Source organism: Barbus barbus (assembly GCF_936440315.1).
Source record: "Barbus barbus genome assembly, chromosome: 37".
NCBI classification, from domain to species: Eukaryota; Metazoa; Chordata; class Actinopteri; order Cypriniformes; family Cyprinidae; genus Barbus; species Barbus barbus.
The window spans coordinates 25,494,428-25,517,308 of NC_136715.1; the positions used below are offsets into that span (position 1 = coordinate 25,494,428).

General features: G+C 39.4%; 1 protein-coding gene across 2 annotated transcripts; it reads left to right on the forward strand.

Annotated features, from left to right (window-relative positions):
• The first annotated feature begins 3,489 nt into the window (after window positions 1-3,489).
• Window positions 3,490-22,255, forward strand: LOC306856968 (cyclin-dependent kinase 4-like). Of its 2 annotated transcripts, none has more exons than XM_079396556.1 (8): window positions 3,490-3,704; window positions 5,064-5,336; window positions 11,969-12,104; window positions 17,458-17,625; window positions 17,714-17,823; window positions 19,026-19,076; window positions 19,365-19,500; window positions 20,928-22,255. In XM_079396556.1, the coding sequence occupies exons 2-8, from the start codon at window positions 5,089-5,091 to the stop codon at window positions 21,000-21,002; spliced, it is 924 nt and encodes a 307-aa protein (XP_079252682.1). In that variant the 5' UTR covers window positions 3,490-3,704; window positions 5,064-5,088; the 3' UTR covers window positions 21,003-22,255. The 2 variants fall into 2 exon arrangements, with proteins under 2 accessions (XP_079252682.1, XP_079252683.1); XM_079396557.1 differs by having other exon boundaries at window positions 5,103-5,336; window positions 20,928-22,246.
• Window positions 22,256-22,881: the final 626 nt, after the last annotated feature.

The following is a 22,881-nucleotide window of genomic DNA, read 5'->3' on the forward strand; positions in this document are numbered from 1 at the left end:
GAAGGACATCCTGGGACTTTTAATGACCACAGAGAGTCAGGACCTCGGTTTAATATCTCATCCGAAAGACGGTGCTTTTGACCATATAGTGTCCCCATCACTATACTGGGGCATTAGGACCCACGTAGACTGCAGGGTGAGCACTCCCTGCTGGCCTCACTGACCAGGCTGAACCATGCTTAGCTTCAGTGGGTAACCAGTCATGGGCTGCAGGGTGATATGTCTGCCGACCGAGAGAAGACAACTGTGTGTTTAGCTCAGCATGCTCTCATCATAATGGGGTCAAGAACAGAGGAATAATGTCATCCCAGGAAAGATTCAGACACAATCTCTTGATTATTAAACACTACACCAATCAGATGAAATGCTTGTCAGCATGCTATGTTAACCAGACAGATTTTTGATTTTCAACACTATTAACAAAATACTTCAATGCACTCCGTCATTTTAGTCCAACTTGTTCTGAAAATCCTGATGATCCAACAATAGCTGCTCAAATCTCAGCTTGTTAACAGACATTTCTTGCTGGATGAAGGACCATCTCCTTCAACTCAACCTTGCCAAGACAGAAGTGTTTGTGGTTTTAACAAACCCATCACTTCATCACAATGTCACCATCCAGATAGGCACATCAACCATAACTCCTTCAAAAACAGCCAGAAACCTCAGAGTTGTGATTTATGATCAACTGAATTTCTCAGACCACATTGCAAAAACTGCATTATATACAACATTAGGAAGATCAGACCCTTTCTTTCAGAACATGCTACACAACTCCTTGTTCAAGCTTATGTTCTGTCAAGGCTGAACTATTGCAATGTTCTCTTGGCAGGTCTTCGAGCCAGTTCTATCAAACCTCTACAATTAATCCAGAACGCGTCCGCAAGATTAGACTTTAACGAGCTGAAAAGAATGCATTTCACACCTCTGTTCACCAATTTGCTCTGCACTCCTTTACCTAAATACCTGCTCTAGAAGCTCATGTTCTGTAAGTGAAAGCTGCATTAAAGTGCCAGCCCAAAGATGCACAAAATCACTTTCACACTCTTTTACCGTAAATGTTCCCTCCTGGTGGAATGACCTGCCCAGCTCAATCCAAGTCCTTCAAGAATTTTTCAAGAAAACCTTTCAAGGAACGGCTAAAGACACATCTTATCCATCTACACTTGACCCTCTTGCACTCTCTGTTCTATTTCTATTCTAACTACTTGTTTTAATTTTATTTAAAAAATACAATTAAATAAATTGACCCTCCAGCACTAGTGTTCTCTATTCTTTACTTGTTTTCTTTCTATTTATTATGAAAAAATAACCTTGCTACATGTACTGCATTACACTAATCAAGACTTGTCATAGCACTTTACATATTATTTACATTTTATTGCTCTTTTGTTGGTTTTGATTGCTTCTATTGCACTCATTTGCTTTGGATAAAAGTGCCTGTTAAATGTAAATGCAAATAGATGTAAACACACATTACAATAAATTAACATATGCCAAATATTATATAGGTACATAATATATAGTCATATTAAGTAAATTAAATTTCCCTTGAGCAAGGCACCGAACCCCCAACTGCTCCCCGGGCGCCGCAGCATAAATGCTGCCCACTGCTCCGGGTGTGTGTTCACTGCTGTGTGTGTGTGTGTGTGTGTGTTCACTGCTGTGTGTGTGCACGTTGGATGTGTTAAATGCAGCGCACAAATTCCGAGTATGGGTCACCATACTTGGCAGTATGTCACTTCACTTCATTAAAGATCATTCATTTCCACTCATTGAATCATTGAAGTCCTAAAACAACTTCAGAGATGTAGGCAGCTCCAGGACAACATCCTTCAGGTTAAATCCAACAGAAAACATGCATCCATGAGGTGTACATTGTCTCGCTTTTGAAAGGTTTAGTTAGCACTGGGAAACATTTTCACTGTTTGTACTGCACCAAAACCACCATATCTTGTGGGCTGGTGCCCACAAATCCTGCCTGGATTCACCTGTGAGAAGATAGTGACAGTGATAAATAAGTGATAAATAAAATATGACATTGCATATGTATCCAGACCCTTAACTCAATACCGTGTTGAAGCACCTTTGACAACGATTACAGCTCAAGACTTTTTGGGTATGATGTGATAAGATTTGCTCGCCTGGATTTGGGGATTTTCTGTCATTCTTTTCAGCAGATCCTCTCTCGCTCTGTCTACGTTTTCAGGTTTCTCCAGAAATGTTTGTTCGGGTTCAAGTCCAGTCCTTGCTTTACTGTTGGGATATTGTGCAGGTGCCAGGTGGATGTGATGCTGAGGCTCATCAGACCATGTGTTGGTCCCTTTTTAAAAGGGGAATAGTGGATTTGATTTATTTTTTATTTTGTTGGATGACTTTTTCTTTAATACGTATAGTCGTATATGGTATCTGTACAATTAAAGTCTGCATGAAATCCAAATGGACCCTGATCATTTTCTTAATGCATGTTACTGGTCTATTTGTCAATGATTCATCTGTGCATATATTTTCAAAATGCTGTGTTAAATTTTGTGAACAAACAGTTGCTTTTGTTTTGATTGTGTAGATCAAACTTTTTTTATTCGGATTTAAACACTGGGCAAGGTGTGAATAAAGAAACTACAGAAAATAATAATCACACTTTCTCCTTTATTTCTCATTAAGAAATAACTGATTTAATCAATAATGTATCAAATCATGAATAAATAGTGTAACGTGTATATCCCATATTATCCTTTAGGCTCATTGCTGGTGTATTCAGTGTCCCTACATCACTGTAGTCTTTACTTGTGACACCTTTGTCAATACCTAAAGGGACAGTTCACTCAAAAGTGACAATTCTGTCATTGTTCATTTTTTTGGGGGGTTGTGTGGACTATGTTAGTAGATTCATAAACTCCTTACTCTTAAAATGATACAAGTTTCACTAATTTTATGACTCATTTTAATGTAAGGGAGAATACATCTGTACTTCATCTGTACATAGGACACATGCACATTCACAGTTCTATGGTCATGTCTCTTTTCTGTATATTTTTATTTTTATTACTATTGTTATTCTTAATTATTGTATATTCTCTTCATTAGTGTTCTTTATCACATTAATTATATGTTGTCTGCACTATGTTTGTACTTTCTGTACTGGAAGCTCATAACACCAAGACAAATTCCTTGTGTGTGCAAACACACTTGGCAATAAAGCTCTTTCTGATTCTGATTCTGATATATTTTAAGCCAAGACAAATTACAAAATATGCAGGGTAGAGGAAAAATAAATAACTGCATGTGCTTATTACCAAATATTTTTACGTTCAAAATGTGAATAAACTGTTTAATGATAAAGTCTGTTATGACTGTGTACTTTTAATGATAAATGGAGTTATTTAATAGTTAAAGGGTGAGATAGGTTTAATGCTTAGAGAGTGTTATTGAGGTGAGGTGATTGGTTCAAGTGTGAGGGGTCTGATCGTGTCGCTCCGCCCTGAGATCAGACAGGAAGTGAATGGAGACAGACTGAGAACAGGCCAGAGTTTCACTCACACTCTTTCATGAAATAAACTCATGAAATATCAGCTGAGCACGCCACCCAACAACACACACCACAGAACACAGCACAGCGCCGCTGAAACTGCTCGGAAGAGATGAGATGCGCGCTTTACTCTTCTAAACTAGTTTGACTAGCTCTACACGCGAGGAGAAACGTGGTGAGTGTCTCTCATTGAGTGTTTGTTATATTGCACCAATCGCGGGTCGTTTGATGTCGTGTTCAGAAGCGCTGATGCATTGTTCGGCGGATGTGATTTATTGACTCTGTAAGTTTAGTGAGAGTCATATTGTAACTGATGAGACTCTCATCCTGCGAGTGTGGGACAGTTACAGGCCAAACCCATGTATAATCTGTACTTCAGACTGCAATACTAACAGTATACCCTTTTTTCTTGAAAGATTCACTAATATAAAACACCATGATACATTTTTGGACAGTCCAACAAGTATCCAACCAGCTGTCTGAGACAATGGTCAGTTATACAACAAGTTCCCAAACTTTTAAAGCCACTGTTCCCCTTCCTCAAATACAATGGCAGCTCTATATTCTTATTCTGTACTCTCTAAACCCCAATTTATACTGTAAAATGTTTTAACGTTTTTTTTATATTAAGTGAAAACTTTGATTACACTTTATTTTAAGGTGTACTTGTTACATTTAGTACCGAGTAATATTAATTAGGGTTTAGCTTAGGGTTACTTGCATGCAATTATGCATGATTTATTGTTATTATGATAGTTACTCAAAAGTAATCCATTACAAATTACTAATTACTTTTTTAAAATTGTAATTTGATTACATTACTGATTACTGCATTTAAAAATAAGGTACACATTCACTTGTGGAACTTTTCCCAAACAATAATGCCAGACTAAAATATGTCGAGTGCAACATTTTGAAATATGATAGGCAACCTTTCATTGTATTTAAATGTTGTAGGACTCGTCTGCTTTTTAGCTCACATTCTCTGGTGATTTATTAAACGGCATACTGACGCGCAAAATATATTTACTTCATGTTTTTTATTACACTGCATTTGTAACTTAAGTAACAATTTTATTGACATACGCAACTGTAATCAAATTACATAAATTTACTGTGTAATGTGTTATACCAAACTCTGAACGTGTGTAAGGAAACCTTAAAATAAAGTGTTACCAAATTTTTTTGTTTGTTTGTTTTCTCTCGATAGAATTACAGATATTTTCACAACAGTGTTTAGAAAGCATAATGAAAATAATGTAAAATTGAATTTATTATTATATGATATATAAGATATACAGGGCTTTCCTGTAGCTCAAATGGTAGAGCATGGTGCTAGCAACGCTAAGATCATGGGTTCGATTCCCAGGGAAAGCAAGAGTTTATAAAATGTAAAAACTGTAACTTGAATGCAATGTAAGTCGCTTTGGATAAAAGCGTCTGCTAAATGCATAAATGTAATGATAAACTTTGTTGGGGTTTCCTAGACTCCAGTTTAAGAAACCCCTAAATGGCAGAGTTTGGTGTCATACAGCAGTCACAGCGTGTCATGAGGTGTTATGGGCTGGTCCAGCTGTTTGCTGCAGGTCATGGCGCAGGAGAGCGCGGTGCAGTACGAGCCAGTGGCGGAGATCGGCGGCGGCGCTTACGGGACCGTCTACAAGGCTCGAGATAGAGACAGCGGACAGTTTGTGGCTCTGAAGAGTGTGAGAGTGCAGACCAATCAGGACGGCCTTCCTCTGTCCACGGTGCGAGAGGTGGCGCTGCTCAAACGACTTGAGCACTTTGACCATCCCAACATCGTCAGGTACCGAAACACACACATGCTCACAAATGTTCTGTGCACCAACTTCAACAGGAACCTCATTCAAACATTCGTTTACACATTTGGGTTTTGCATCACCTTTTACTGCGGCTTCAGTGAAATTACTGTCATGTTCATTTTTAAAACGATAAATCCAGAGCGGATGTCATTTTTATTTCACATCAGGTCTTGCTTCTGCCTCAGACAAGCAATGCAGTGCTTGTCTGAGGCAGAAGCAAGACCTGATGTGAAATAAAAATGACACATTATTCCTTCATTATTTGATAGTTTAGGCCTGTGTGATTCTTTCCAGTGGTGGTCTGTGTTCAGCTCTGCAATGACCTGCACATTAACAAAGATTTAAAACACTGAAAGTGAGAGAGTCTGGAGAAACGGGTCTTCTGTTTATTCATTCACACAGCACAGATTTGTCAGCTGTTACTGATAAATCAACTAATTATGTTACATATTTACTTTGTTTGGAAAGTAGCACATTACAGTGTATCAGAGAGGGAAAAGAATGAAAAGAACTTTATGGACCATGTAATGATGATAATTGCAAAATCAAATATGAAGGTTAGGTTAAAACATAACCCCCCCCACCCACCCATCTTTAGCATCAGTTTCAGCTATTCAAATACTAGATTAATGTTTTTAGAGGGTCTCTTACACTGTTGAACATATCCTGTTAAATTTATGGTTAAAATCCGCTATTGTTGCCAGAAGAATTGACTGTGAAAAGTACAGTGACAATGTTTCAAAAGTATCAGGATGGCATATTGGTACCTGTATATTTTACAGCTTATAAGCGTAAAGTAAGTGATATGTTAATTTACCAAATTACTTGAAGTACTGATATCTCCTTTTTACCTTTAAATGCGTTGATAACCACTGATAATGCAGGTGCTGTAACTACTGGTTTTCACTGTATATTTAAATTGACAATTTTTACTTGCAAAAACTATAAAACTAACAGTATTTTACAATAAAATCACAATGTGATGTTAAAGCATATAGTTTTTTTTTTTTTCACTCTAGCTTAGTTAACCAGTTAGTCAAGTCTGCTTTATTGTCAATTCTTCCACATGTACGGCACATACATACAGAGAACTGAAATTGCGTTACTCTCAGACCCTTGGTGCATACAGTTAACATTAAACACTGACAGTAGACGTTCAAATACGGATAAATACAGTTTAAACATATGTACATACAACTATACAGATATACAAATGAGGACATTTGTAGAATAATAAAGAGATAAAGTGGCATAAGGCACATGGCAGATAGAGTGCAAACCAGTTAAATAAAACAAAACTGTGCAGATATGTGTGTAGTGCAGAGTTAAAGGGCTAGTTTAGCCAAAAATGAATGTATGAATGTCTTTGTTCTGCTGAGCACAAAGGAAGTTATTATGAAGAATGTGGGAAACAGAGCAGTTCTGGGGCACCATTGACAAAATCCAAGATGGCGGCGCGATCAGACGCGGCGGCTACTCTGGGTCCCAAAGACGGTGCGTTTACGTCTTTTAATGTCGTCTGTTCATCTCCAAATAGTGTCAGTTTACCGCTAACTCATAAGGAAATCACCCCAAAACTCATCTATGATCGCCAAAGTCTTTTGGATATCGGCAACGCATACAAACATCAACTCTCGCCGGCGGCTACTGAGAAGCTACGAGGCCTTTGTTTACTGCTGGAGCCGGACCTCGAGACCGCGGCCTCGCCTACTGACGATTTTGGCAGGTAAGCGCGGAGGTATACGAGCTAGGCTAAGAGCTAACCCCACAAGACCAGCTCTTCCAACACTCATGCTCTCAAACGTTCGCTCTCTGGAAAACAAACTGGACTTAATTCAACTCAGTCGGTCTACACAGCATGAGGCAAGGGATTGTTGCGTGTTTGTTTTCACTGAAACATGGCTAAACGACAACATCCCGGACTCCGCCACTCAGCAGCACGGGCTAACCACCTTCCGAGCGGATAGAGATTCATCACTGTCTGGTAAGACCTGAGGAGATGGCTTGTGTGTGTATATCAACAAAGACTGGTGTAACTGCTGCGGTATTATCAAAACACTTTTCATCGCTGGTGGAGTTTGTTTGTGAAGTGTCGACCGTTCTATCTGCCGCGGGAGTTCACGGTCATTGTTATTGTAGCAGTTTACACCCCCCCCCCCCCCCCGGTGTGCAAACGCTAAGGACGCGCTTCGTGAACTGTATAGCGCCATCAGCGAACAACAAACAAATAACCCTGACGGCTTTTTCATCATAGTCGGTGACTTCAACCACGCAAACTTAAAGACAGTTTTGCCAAAGTTCTACCAACATGTGAACTTTGCAACAAGGGGAAACGACACACTGGACTTTGTTTACACGACAGTAAAGAACGCTTACAAGGCTGTACCCCGCCCCCACCTCGGGTACTCGGACCACATCACTGTTATGCTAAACCCAGCATATAGACCACTTCTCAAACTCGCCAAACTGGTTCAAAAGCAGATCACAGTATGGCCAGACAATGCCACCTCAGCACTTCAGGACTGCTTCCAGGACACAGACTGGAACATGTTTAAAGAGGCAGCCACCTACAACAACCACACAGACCTGCATGAGTACACTGAAACTGTGACTGCTTACATCAAAAAGTGCACTGATGATGTGACAGTCACCAAGACCATCACCACACGTGCAAACCAGAAGCCATGGATGACAGCAGAGGTTCGTGGGCTGCTAAAGACCAGAGAAGAAGCATTCAGATCAGGAGATAAAGCAGCCCTCAAAACAGCAAGAGGCAGTCTGTCCTGTGGCATCAAAAATGTAAAACGGTCATACGCTCAAAATCAACAATCACTTCACAGACAGCAGAGACACACGGAGCCTCTGACTACAAGCCCCTGCCACAGGCCTGTGATGATGATACATCCCTCCCCGATGCACTCAACCACTTTTATTCACGGTTTGAAATGCAGAATGACACACCTGCACAAAAACTGCCCACACCTCCCAACGACCGGGCGCTCTGTTTGTCTCCAGCCGACATAAGGAAGACCCTATCTAGGATTAACCCACGCAAGGCTGCGGGACCTGACAACATACCTGGCCGTGTTCTGAGAGACTGTGCTGCACAGCTGACAGATGAGACAGATGTCCTAACAGATATCTTCAACACCTCGCTGAGCCAGGCAGTCGTCCCCACGTGTTTCAAATCCACAACAATCATACCGGTACCAAATAAATCACCTGTGTCCTGTCTAAATGACTACCGTCCCATAGCACTGACTCCAATCATGATGAAGTGCTTTGAGAGGTTAGTCATGCACAACATCAAAACCAGCCTCCCCAACACACTCGACCCGCTCCAGTTTGCATACCGTCCAAACCGCTCTACGGACGATGTAATTTCCTCCACCCTCCACCTGGCTCTTACCCACCTAGAAAATAAAGACTCCTATGTTAGAATGCTGTTCATTGACTTCAGCTCGGCATTCAACACAATAATCCCACAACAGCTCATAAATAAACTAAACCTGCTGGGCCTTAACAATTCCCTTTGTAACTGGATCCTGGACTTTCTAACCGGAAGACCCCTCAGTCAGTCCGTGTCGGCCACAACACCTCGAGCTCTACCACACTGAGCACAGGGGCCCCACAAGGCTGTGTGCTCAGCCCGCTGCTCTTCACACTGCTGACCCACGACTGCACTGCCAAGTTCAGCTCCAACCACATCATCAAGTTTGCTGATGACACAACAGTGGTAGGTCTCATCAGCAACAACGATGAAACGCACTACAGAGAGGAAGTGGCACCTTCATCATCACAGAGGATCTCACCTGGACCACCAACACCATGTCACTCTCCAAAAAGGCACAACAGCGGCTACACTTTCTCCGCCGGCTGAAAAGAGCAAGTCTCCCTCCACCCATCCTCACCACATTCTACAGAGGCACCATTGAGAGTGTGCTGACCAGCTGCATCACTGTCTGGTACGGGAACTGCAGTGCTGCTGACCGTAAGACCCTCCAGCGGACAGCGAACACGGCTGCAAAGATCATCGGTGACCCTCTCCCCTCCATCCTGGACATTTTCCTTACACGATGCTCCAGCAAAACCAACAGCATCGTAAAGGACTCCACCCATCCCTCCCACTGTCTCTTCCAGCTCCTACCATCAGGAAGACGGTACCGGAGCATCAGAGCCCGCTCCGCCAGACTGCTCAACAGCTTTTTCCCGCAGGCTGTGAGAGCCCTGAACTCAAACCACCCGCCCCCCTCTGAAACCCCATGCAAACCCCTACCTCCTGAAACATGGACCCCCCAACCTTACCACACCAAAGAAAAAGCTGTATGGAACCTTTTTTTTGTGCAATTCGAAGTGTGCTAAACACAGGTGAGTGGGCCTGTACAAAACCACCTGTAGTAACACACTCTCCTCCATGTGCACTAGACACTTTACACACACTGCTGCGGGTACACATTCCCAAAAGAGACTCAGCAATATATGTATGTTTACATGCTCATGCACTACAAATCATCCTGCTCTGTTCCCCAACCAGCTGCTTGACTCAAAATGTCTCTCTTTGCACATGTACAGTATTTGTGAAGCATTCGTATAGTTTGTATTTTTTATCTTCTATTTTTTTGTTTGTATAGGGTAAATACTTATGTATGTGTGTATATGTATGTGTGTGTGTGTGTATGTGTGTATATATATATATATATATATATATTAGTTTTTTCTTCTTTTTTTTTTTTTTTTTTTTTACTTCATTGTTGTATGTCTGTATTTATGTAGCACCGTGGTCCTGCGAGTCACGACATTTCGTTCCACTGTATGTCCCCACATGTAGCGGAATGACAATAAAGCTCGACTTGAACTGAACTTGACTTCCATAGTATTTTTTTTTTCCTGCTATGGAAGTCAATGGTGCCCCAAAACAGCCTGGTTACAAACTTTCTTCAGAATATCTTCCTTTGTGTTCGGCAGAACAAAGACATTCATACAGGTTAGAAACTGCTTGAGGGTGAGTAAATGACAGAATTTTCATTTTAGGATGAACTATCCCTTTAACCGGTATATATTGCAGTATTTTTTTTCCCAGTATTTTTCTGTAAAAATTACAAACATTCTTAACAGTGTATGTTATTAAACACTGTCTGTACTAGTCTTGTTCAAAAATAGATCTGTCAAGTGGTTAAAATTTTGAATCTAATTACATGGTGTGGTGATTAATTAATCTAACTAACGCACATCCGATTTGGCTGAGAAGTTACCCGAAAATATAATTTAAAGCCAATATTTTGATAAATGAGGAAAGGTTAAAAAACTTTACAAAAGATTTTAATATGGTTCAACACTGAATGTATTACTCAAACTTTTAGGCTATTTGGTAAATATATTTAGTAATAGTTTTTTCCCCCTTCTCCATACAATGGAGGTCAGGTAACCAAAACGGGTTAGTTTTATTTAAAGACCAAAAAATTGTCCTACAGGTAATAAATTACAAATTTTTCACTTTTTTACTAATATGGAAATATGAAATTATTTTTCAATAAAATTATACTACAAGTAATAATCAAAGACTGCCAGGAGGTGGTGGTTAATGTCTTAAGTCAGTGATTCATTGATCCATTCATTTGATTTGTTCACATGGCTGATTCCTCCTTTGGGAATGAAGTAAAATAATTTCTTTATGAATGGGCCTTTGAATCATTAATTTGGAAACAAATTACTGCTGTGCTCTGAGACACGCAACAGTTCTGCTGTAGCTTTATAGGTAATATTTTCGTTGGCAAATGAGCAAAAACAGACAATACTGTGTCTAAAATAGGGGTGTGTGATGAAGGATTTGATATTCTTCATAGCGTGAGGTGGTTAGCTTGCAAAAGTAACAGAAGTGAACTTTTCCAATTTGTTTACAATTATTTTTATAATTTGTGTATTTTTACCTTTTATAAGACACATTTCTTCTAACCTAATTAAATGTATGCATCTTTTTTGTTGAATTCTTGCATTTAATCAATAAATTCAATTCAAATAGTAAGACACTATAGGGCTGTTACCAATCAAATTAAATCCATATCCTCACAATCTTTCTTTGCAATGCACAGGTGGCACAGAAGCTGCATCTGAAGTGGCATTTATATAGGCTGTTTAATGCAGCATGTAACGCGGTTCGTGAAGGAGGAGGCAGGAACCGGTAAACATTTAAAGACTTTAATAAATAAAATAAACACAAAGTAATGCGGCAGCCCCTCGTGGATGACTGCCGCACACAAAACACAAAATAAAGTCCAGGCCTGGTCCTCTCTCGTCTTGCACTGTCGTTGCTCCTCCTCTTATCTTTCCGGAGCTCCTCCGTGGGACTCGAGACCGGTGAGTGGCGCAGGTGTCGCTCCACTCCCATGGCTCTCGCCCCCGCCCCGCTCACTACACTGGACGTGAATGCTATTAACCTGCAGTTACAAATGCATAAATTATGTTTTGATGTTTTAAACAAGATGTTAAATACTGATATTTGAAAAGATTTTTTGGGGAAAAAAAGGAAAATATACTTTAAATATAAAATAAATTTCTTAGCAGGTTATTAGCTGCATACAAATAGGCACATTTGATTTGTGTGTGTGTGTGTGTTCAGGCTGATGGACGTGTGCGCCACACTGAGAACAGACCAGGAAACTAAAGTGACTCTAGTGTTTGAACACGTGGATCAGGACCTCAGGACGTATCTGGAGAAAGTGACAGCACCCGGACTGCCCATCGACCAGATCAGAGTAAGATCACCAACACGTTCACTCGCTCACACGCTGCAGAAGCCTGTACAAGACTTGCATATCCAGCTCTGTAGGTTCATTCCTGTGGCGATTTTCAGAGGATTTGTGTCGTTTGACTGAGCAATGAGAACTATGTGAGGAGGAAAAAGGAATTCTGTGCTGATTCGGATGTTTATTGTGTCAGACTTCATCTGAAGCTTCATGTAGTAACACATTGGAATAAAAATAGATCAAGTCCAAATGTTTGTTTGCGGTTCAATGATTAAATTAAGTAAATATACAGTGAAGGAAGTTCAGGCTCAAACTGAATGCTTTCAAAAGAGTTTCCCGACTGAGACAAGACTTCCGTCCACTAGTTCAGACGCTCCGAACCTCTTGAAATTTTCATGTTCTAACTGTTCAGGGGTGCATTTCCCAAAAGCATCATTAGCTAACTATTAGTCTCGCGTTCAGACTGACGGCTGAAGGTCTGGGAACTTTGTCTGCTTTAAATGGCTAAGACCTGCCCAAGAAGCCAAGTGTTTCCAGATAAGTGTGCCATATGCATCAGACGTTCAGCCAACGTTCCGTGGGCGTGACGTCTGAGACTAGCTAACTATGGTCTCAATTGTCCTTGAACTCTGTTAGTAACGACAGACTTCGCAACCATAGTTGCATTTGGGAAAATGACTCCAGAAAGATGTTTTTACTATGTTTTAAATTTTGTTTTTAAATTCATTATTGAATTCAGCTTTGGCATGAAAGCACTGCACTAAGACTGTAGAGTCGTTAAGAAAAATAAAGAGAAATACTTCTATTTGGCATGGACACATTAAATTAATCAAAAGTCACGGTAAAGACATTTATAATGTTACAAAAGATTTGTTTCAAATAAATGCTAATTATAATTTTTTTTTATTCACCTATTCAAGAATCCTGATAAATAAAATGCATCACAGTTTCCACAAAAAAATAAAATAAAAAATAATGATCTGTTTTTAACATCGATATTAAAGGGGTCATCGAATGCGACATGCATTTTTACAAGCTGTTTGAACTGAAATATGTGTTGGCAGTGTGTATACACAACCACCCTATAATGATTAAGATACACCCAGTGGTTTTTTTTTTAATCTCGTTAAATCATTTCCCCTTTCTCAAATCGACCCTCTGACGTCACACAGACCCAGGCCCTCCCATGATTGTTTGATTGACAATAGCGTTTCAGCACAAACTGGACTGGTGTTAGGGCTGGGCGATATGGCAAAAAAAATGAACACGATAAGTTTTTTTCATATCAGTCGATATCGATAATTATCACAATAAATGTAAAATCTTTATTTTTTTCAAGTTTAAAGCCAGAATTTTGCTCCATTTGCAAATTTTCCTTAATAAAATATATATCTAAATAGAACAATTAATTTCTTAGTTTCTGCATGTTCTAATGAGTGATATTGTTTCAAATCAAGAAACTGGTTTGGGTTGCCTGATAATATTAACAATATCCCTTTTTTGTCTCTTAGAAATGCACATTTGATAGTGGCTTGAGTTAGGATGCAGAGGCAAATTTTTGTTCATTTTTAAAATCCGTAACATCTGTAAAAATTGTACCAACCTCAGTTTTATATGGTTAAATTTATTCTGACCCTTTTTTTTTTTTTTTTTTAATTAAGCTTATGATCTCCCATACATTTAAATCATGATACACACAATTAAAACCACACACATAGCACCTCAGTACATGGTAAAAATATAACTATATGGTTTTTAGGTAGCCTATTTGTATGAAAAACAGTAGTCTAAAAACATTGTATAAATGCACACATGCTATAGCTTAATCACAAATACATACACTATAATTATACACCATTACTCCTGTAATAAAATTCATTGTGAATATCCCACATTTCTGTCATAATACCATGGTGCAGTGAGGGTTACTACAGAAAATCCATGGTAAATGATGGCGAGGTGTAGATTGAAAAGCCTTCTGACTGTCTTGTTGCACACAGTGTTTCTCCTGTTTGGCTCTAAACTAGTTTAAATCACGGAGTCATTTGTGTTCATTGCTGAATTCAAGCGCTTCACACTGGATCTCACAGTGCTGTTTAGTGCTCGCATGACCGAGTCAACGCATTTGCTCTAGTGAGCTCATGCCGCGCAGCAGTTTGAACTTTGATCTGAGCGGATAAACGGTCTGTGTGGCGCGCTTCAAATGAGGCGCTTTTGGCGCATAAACATTATATCGACCATTTATTGGACTCTTCATATAGTTTTATCGAGGAAAGTTATATCGCGATAATTATCGTTATTGAATTATCGCCCAGCCCTAACTGGTGTCTTACCTTAGACGCACCCGAGTGAGCGGTCATCAGTCTGCCATTGCTCCGACGCAGAAGCAGATGTAGACAAGAATGACTCCTAAGAGATTGAGGTGTTCTGTTGTTGGATGTATTAATGAACATAGCAGTCATCATTTACTCCCGGCATCTGAGGCACTGAAGACGCAGTGGATTGCATTTGTTTCTAAAGGGAATGCACCCCTAATTTACCTAAATGCATCTATCTTCGCACGAATCATTCGTGATCCAGCTTCATCTCCAGAAGAAATGAGTGTAAGGTTTTTGTTAATGAATGTTTGCAAATCGCCTTTCCTAATAATGTGCTAGTTAGCAAGTTGCACGATGAATGCGGCTAAAGTTTATTGTCTCTCAGAGAGTGGCTCGGAAGAGAGAGGCAGGGTAAGCAGAGCTCATTTGCATATAACGCGATATGCAATAAAACAGCTTGCTGTTTTTGACACGGTAGAAACGCTGTTGTTTTACACTACCATTGAGGAATTTTAACACAACTATATTAAAGACTTTTCATTAAGACCCTAAAGAATCATATCAACTTGTGGAAAATGGGCATCCGATGACCCCTTTAAGTAATGTTTCTTGAGCAGCGAATCAGCATAATAACCAGCTTTGCATCACTGGAATAAACTACATTTTAAAGATATTTAACATTTTAAATGGAAAAAAATATTTCACAATATTACTGTTTTTGCTGTATTTTTGGACAGTGATTAGAAACGCATGTGCCATCATTACATATGTAATGCAAACACTAACATGTCCTGATGGGCAGCAGCGAAAGCTCACCTATGTGAACAGAAAGGTTTGACATGCTTTAAAATTAAACGAGCCACCCATGTTCCAATCACCCGAGACAGATGTAGGTAACACATTTCATTTAAGTGTCACTTTATTAGCACTTAATTTTACAGTCCTATTCCACATGTACATACAACCCGAATTACGGAAATGTTGGGACGGGTTTTAAATTTGAATACAGTGAAAACTAAAAGACTTTCAAATCACATGAGCCCTATTTTATTCACAGTAGAACATAAAGAACATAATGCTACAGGTCTCAAAAAAGTTGGCACGGGGGCAACAAAGGGCTGAAAAGGCAAGACATTTTGAAAAGATTCAGATGGGAGAACATCTAGCAACTAAGTTAATTGACATCAGGTCTGTAACATGATTAGCTATAAAAGGGATGTCTCCGGCTACGTCCACACGAAGACGGATTTCTCCGTATCCGATTTTTTTTTTTTGCCTCAAATTCCGTAAACACGGAGTCGTCTCAGGAAATATCTGCGTCCACACGGAATCACTGAAACCGACTGAAAACGATGTAGTACACATGCCAGACCAATATGTGGCGCTGTAATTCTGCCACAGAGATACACAAAAAAACAGAGAAGAAGACTTGGACCATGTGCGTAAACCTTGCGCGCTGCATATAAACTTACACACAAAGCAGAAGATTTTGCTTTAATAAAACTAATGAGCTCAGTAGGTTCTGCAGCACGAACACAGGCACGTAGTCTGACATTGTTGTTGTCGCTGTTATGTGACGTAGCGATGTCTGATTAGGGGCGAGACGTGGGCTGATGACGTCATCGTTTCAGAAAATATACGGATTCGCCGTCCACACGAAAACATGAAACCGGCGTTTTCAATTTATCCACCCTGGGACCCGGTTTCAAAAATGATCGGTTTCACTCTTCGAAAACGCCGGTTTCGTGTGGACGAAACGCCTATACGGTAAAAAATGTATGCGTATACAGAGAAACGTGTCTTCGTGTGGACGGGGCCTTAGAGAGGCAGAGTCTCTCAGAAGTAAAGATGGGCAGAGGCTGTCCAATCTGTGAAAGAGTGTGTAAAAAGATTGTGGAATACTTTAAAAAAACAAGGTACCTTCAATATCAAATTGCAAAGGCTTTGAAAATCTCATAATCTACAGTGCATAACATCATCAAATAATTCAGAGAAACTGGAGAAATCTATGTGCGTAAGGGACAAGACTGAAGACCTTTATTGGATTCCTGTGGTCTTCGGGCCCTCAGACGACACGGCATCACTCATCGGCATGATTCTGTCATTGAAATTACTAAATGGGCCCAGTAATACTTCCAGAAACCACTGCCGTTAAACACAATCCACCGTGCCATCTACAGATGCCAACTAAAGCTCTATCATGAAAAAAGGAAGCCATATGTGAACATGGTCCAGGAGCGCCGTCATGTCCTTTGGGCCAAGGCTCATTTAAAATAGACTGTTTCAAAGTGGAAAAGTGTTCTATGGTCAGATGAGTCCAAATTTGACATTCTTGTTGGAAATCACGGAATGTTGAAAGGTGTATAAGGTTTTAGTGCAACATATGCTCCCCTCCAGACGACATGTATTTCAGCAGGACAATGCAAAACCACATACTGCCGCTATTGCAACAGCATGGCTTCGTAGTAGAAAACTCAGAGTGCTGAATTGGCCTACGTGCAGTCCAGATCTTTCACCTATAGAGAACATTTGGTGCATCATTAAACCAGAAATACGTCAAAGACAACCACAAACTCTTCAGCAGCTGGAAACCTATATCAGGCAAGAATGGGACCAAATTCCAACACCAAAACTCCAGAAACCCATAACCTCGATGCCCAGATGTCTTCAAACTGTTTTGAAAAGAAGAGGAGCTGCTACACCATGGTAAACACGACCCAACTATTTTGAGAACTGTAGCAGGCATCAAATTTGAAATGAGCTCATTTTGTGCATAAAATTGTAAAATTTCTCAGTTTAAAAACGTTCTCTTACGTTATCTATGTTCTATTGTGAATAAAATATTAGTTCATGTGATTTGAAAGTCTTTTAGTTTCCTTGTTACCCAGTACACTGTAAGTACACGTATGTTTTTATTTCAACCAAACCCTCACCCTGTAGTACATACATGCAGTTACTAATATTACTCAGTACTCACTAATTACACTGTAACAAAAACACGAATAAAACATAACCCAGATGCATTGTGTTTGTGTGTGATGCAGGATTTGATGCAGCAGTTGCTGTGTGGTCTGGCGTTCTTGCACTCGAATAGAGTTCTCCATCGGGACCTGAAGCCAGAGAACATACTGGTGACCAGCAGAGGGCAGGTGAAGCTGGCTGACTTCGGTCTGGCACGGATCTACAGCTGCCACATGGCGCTCACACCGGTGGTGAGACTGAAACGCTTGCTCTCGCGTCTTGAGCGCCGATCGCACTGCAGAGCCAACACAGCTGATGCTGTTTTCTCTTGCCGCTCAGGTGGTGACGCTGTGGTATCGCTCTCCTGAGGTGCTGCTCCAGACCACTTACGCCACACCGGTGGACATCTGGAGCACCGGCTGCATCTTCGCTGAGATGTTCAGACGCAAGTGAGTCTGACTGTGATGCTCATAAAGCACTGTTTGTGCAGTTTAATAGTTAATCAGGCTGAAAGCATCTTCTGGGTGGCTGTAAATGCACATGTGCAACTATTGAGTGCCTTATTAGTGTCTCATCAAAATTATGCTGTTTTTTTTAAAGCCCTCAAAGATGCTGATGCTGGTAGGTTATTTCATAAGAATTAGCTTGATTAATGAACCAAATTCACAGGAAAGAACATTTATTTAGAACAGTGGTTCTCAAACTTTTTAAACCAAGTACCACCTCAGAAAATATTTAGCTCTCCAAGTACCACCATAATGACCAACATTAAAATACAGTAGTGTAGTAGGCCTAACTATTCAGCTACAGCTCTGCACAGTTCAAAAATGAGGCAGTTTTATTCCTAAAAAGAATATTTATTGTTGTCAGCCACTTTAACATTGTAAATACAGTTTGAACATTAACACTGCACAGTGCTAACAAACAGGTAAATAAAAAAACAATGTTTAAATTAATGTGTTGTATCTAAAAGTTAAATAACTTTACTGTACTTAAATGTAAAAAACAACTTTACTCAAAGATTGAATTGAAATGTATTGTGTTTTAACATCAATTTATATTTAATTTAGTGATTCCTCTGCGGACCACTAGTGGTACTCCTACCACACTTTGAGAACCACTGATTTAGAACATTCAGTATATCGACTTTACAAATATCGACACAATAATCTGGTTATTGATTCATTGTATCAGCTAAATTCAGTATCAATAGACCTCTAATTCTTATAGGTATATTAATAAGTACAAACCAATTTCATATTGGATAAAACATGCCTTGAGTATTTGAAACGTGCAGTTACTCTGTTTTGCAGTTGAATGCAGCCTGTTTAATTAAGTAAAAGAATCTGAAATACATGATTTTATTTTGAGATTTTATGGGTTTGTTCTGTTTGGACTTGCGCAGCTACATTTACCAGATGCCTTTATCCAAAGCGATATCATTCATCATTGAGCCAACAATATTTGTAATATACAATGGCAGATTATATACTACTCAGCAGCTTTGAATGTGGCTCATCCACTCAGAACTATGCTTATGAAAATTTTTATAAACCATTGATTAATGGCTCTATTTTCCCATCAGGTCTGTTGATTAGCTCATTAATTCATTGGACATTAATGATTCGTAATGTGACATCTCATCTTTCAGACCTATCTTCTGTGGAGATTCAGAGGTGGACCAGCTGGGCAAGATTTTTGCGTATGTAAAAAAAAAAAACACACATGCTCATGTTTGAGAGGCTGATGCTGGAGAGACAAGCGCAGTACGTCATGGCAGATCATCAACAGCAGACATCTCTCATTACATGAGCGACAGCAGCAATGGCTTACATGTCAGAGCACTTGATGAACCTGAACCTCTGACTCAACATAAAGCTCTTTGACAGAGAGACGGTCAACATTTCACATGAGATTCTTGTCCAGTGACTTTGCGTATTTCATTGCTTTATTAAATCAACATGTGATTAACACTGGTGTTGATTGACAGGGTGATCGGCCTGCCGGATGAAGATGAGTGGCCCACTGATGTCACTCTGTCCCGGCAGAACTTCAGCCCTCAAACCCCTCAGCCAATCACAGACTGCGTTCCTGAGATCAGTGAGAAGGGGGCGGAGCTCTTATTGGTGCGTTTACATTCGCTGTCACTTCACATACAGCTACAAACAAAACATCAATGTTCTAAAGGAGCTGTAAAACTGTAAAAAAAAAATATTATTTTTATGGGGCAAAGAAATCGCATATATTCTCAGATTCTCACTTAAAAATCACTTTTGTATCAGGGTTAATAATGTTATTATTATCATCCATAAAATGTTTTTATTACTTAAAATAAATGAACTTAAATGAACTGAACTAGAAAAAAAGAATATATATATAATTCAGCTAGTTGCCAATTTTATTTGAAATACTAAAACCAAATACAAATAATAAAAACAACAAAATGACTAAAACATTAAAATTAAGTTTAAAATGTAAAAATATAATAGTTAAAAACTATAGTAGTATCAGAGGTTGCGTTAGACTTTAACATTAAACATTTAACATTAACATTGTTAACATTGTCCATCATTTTGACGGACGGGGTTGTACAAATTCCGTCATATTCTATTATTACACATCATCTTAATTTTCATATTTTAATTTTAATAACACATTTAATTGCTTGTATTTTTATTCACATTTTCATTTTTAATAATGAACCTACATGACCAGCATATAGGCTTATGCATTTATTTATGAAGAGAACAGATGAACAGACTGCATCACTTTTCATGTTCAACATCACACCCCGCAGTGACAGTGGAGGCCACTAAAAACAACAAAATATGTTAGGGCTGGATAAAACAAACAAACAAAAGTTTTCTCGATTTTAATATTCTCAATTTTATGAACCAATGTCGATTCATAAATCCCATTTGATTGTTGATGAATGAACCGTACATATAGTGCGCCTCCCATCCAATAAATCACAATAGGCTAAGCTTTGTGCATTGTTACTTTTGATATGAAATAAAGTCTCAGATTTCAAATTCTGTCCATTTTATTAGGAAATTCAAGCAATAAATACAGTTTTGGCACTTTTTAATGTGGCGTGATAGATCGCTGTAGACACCTCAGATCAAGCGAAGCGGCAGCGCATGTGAACTGATCTCTTTCGCTTTACTAGCGGATAAACGCATAGCAAAAGACTTCTGACGGTTTTATTTTTGCTCTGGAGCTGATGATCCCGTGCTCTGCTACCACACTGGAGCGCACTCGCCACCAACTGGACAGGTGTGGGAATTACAGTTATAAATTACAATAGATCACCCTCAGAGTAATCTGTCAAAGTAACGGACAGCCTTCAGTTTTTTCAGTCACTGCTAAAAAATTTTCGTAAAGGATGGAAAATTTTCGGTTAACATGACCTCGGAGTAGTATATAAATAGCAATACTATATTACACTAATTTAAATGTTTGTTTTGACTGGTTTCTACCCAAAATAGCTAAACAAATAAATGAACTAAATCAACACTATTTTGTTGACTCTCATCTTCCTCTGTCTGAACAGGAAATGCTGACGTTCGACCCGTTGAAACGAATCTCTGCACTGAATGCTTTGGAGCATCCATTCTTTACCGAATGAGCGCTTTATTCCCATTATTCACTGCAGTTTGAGGTCACAAATGCAGCCTGGACCATGAAGAGCTTTTTTCCATCACATACTTAAGGACTGAACATTCAACCATACTTGTCTGTGTGTTTAAATGTGTGTGTCTGTGAGTGTTTTCAGTGTTGTAAAGGATGAGCAGGCGTGATGATAGACTTGAACTTTTAAGTGTCACATTTCTCTGCCTTAAACTTAAAGTCATTGTAACATTATCACTTGCAGGTGCTATGACGCTGCATTTCATTTCTGGTGGGAGAGCACTCTCTCTGTGTGTGTGTGTGTGTGTGTATGTGTGAGAGAGTGTAAGTCTGTTATCTCGTGTCCAGTATCAATGTGCTGATTTCACTGCCGCTCTGTATGTTTTCACCAGACAAAATAGATAAACTGCCTCTAAAACTAACTGATTGGTGATCAGGATCATGTCCTCACTGCGTAAAGTCTGCAAAGACACAAAATAAAACTGCCTTTTTAGTCGGAGAAGCCATTCATGACTTTTCCCATTCAACTGAAAAAAAAATATTGTTTATAAATGTGTGGATTTAAATTTTTTAGTTTAATCATCATACATGAAATAACATCTGTTACATGAGATATGGTGATGAAATAAAGCTGCTGAATTTAATGGAATAGGTTGTAATGTGGCGTGTTTGTTTGTGGGTAGGTTATGTAAGTGACGTCATGTTTCTGTCGTGTCATGTCCTATATTGCTCTCAGTCTCTGTGTGGGCACTGCTGTCTGCTGATGTGTTTTACACCATCATGTTTTCTTGTTTTGGAGTGTTGTGCTGCTGAAAGTCTAATCATGACTCCCAGATCATCACAGAAAACTGTCTTAACAGACCTGTATCATATTGATTAATGTGAGCTGCCTGCTCTCCTGTCCTGTGTTTACATTTACATTTCTGAATTTGGTAGATGCTTTCATCCAAAGCCACTTGTAGTGTATTCAAGGATTGGATCTAATAAGTTCTTGCAAACCCATGACATAGGCGTTACTATTGCCATGATGCTGCTGATGGCAAACAGACAGACTCCCGCAGAGGAAGCGTTTCTGGCCAGACTTACCTTTACTGATATAATGTCTTTAACAGTGCTGGCGACAGTCCCAGCAGAAAACCTATCACTGTTAAGTCACTGTAATTAGTCTATTGCAAGAAATTCAATATGTTGTTCTTGGCTGTTCCTAAAGGTTTAAATTTGATTAAAAGGTTTTTATGTTGCATACATGTTACATCTCTTTATATGCAATGTTTTTTTTTCATACAGAATAAGGAATATTTTTGTATTGAAGTCCTTTTGTAGTCCCGTCACAGCCTTTCTATGAAGTTCTGTCTTTGCTTGTTGATACTCTATTCTCTGATATTGTTCTGTCATCATTTAGTCACCCTCCTGTCATTCCAAAACCACAAGACTTGTATTGTTATGAGGGGCCCACCCCCTTGGTTGTGTGACTGGGGCCCAACATTTGGTGCTACGCTCCTGGCATAAACTCCACCATAACACACACTCATTTTCATTGGCAGGTCAGGTGACTCTGCATTGTATCACTGTGTTGGAAGCAGGAAATATGAGCAAGTGAATAAATCTGAGTGACTTTGATAAGAGCCAAATAGTGATGGCTAGACAATCTCCAAAACAGCAAGTCTTGTGGGGTGTTCCCAGTATGTAATGGTGTTTGTACCTAAAAACCAAAAGTGGTGCAAGGAAGGGCAACCAGTACATTGACATCAGGATCATGGACGCCCAAGTCTCACTTGATCACACAGAAGAACTACTGTAGTTCAAATTTTGAAAGCTTTATGCTGGCCATGATAGAAAGTTCACAGCTGGACAACGGAGCAGTGGAAGAAGGTTGG

Bases quoted from the DNA above. Each gene is read 5' to 3' on its own strand.
- LOC306856968 (XM_079396556.1), top strand. From the start codon at position 5,089: ATGGGCTGGTCCAGCTGTTTGCTGCAGGTCATGGCGCAGGAGAGCGCG. The intron at 12,105-17,457 runs GTAAGATCACCA...TGTGTGATGCAG, and splicing joins TGCCCATCGACCAGATCAGA to GATTTGATGCAGCAGTTGCT. The intron at 19,077-19,364 runs GTATGTAAAAAA...GTTGATTGACAG, and splicing joins CAGCTGGGCAAGATTTTTGC to GGTGATCGGCCTGCCGGATG.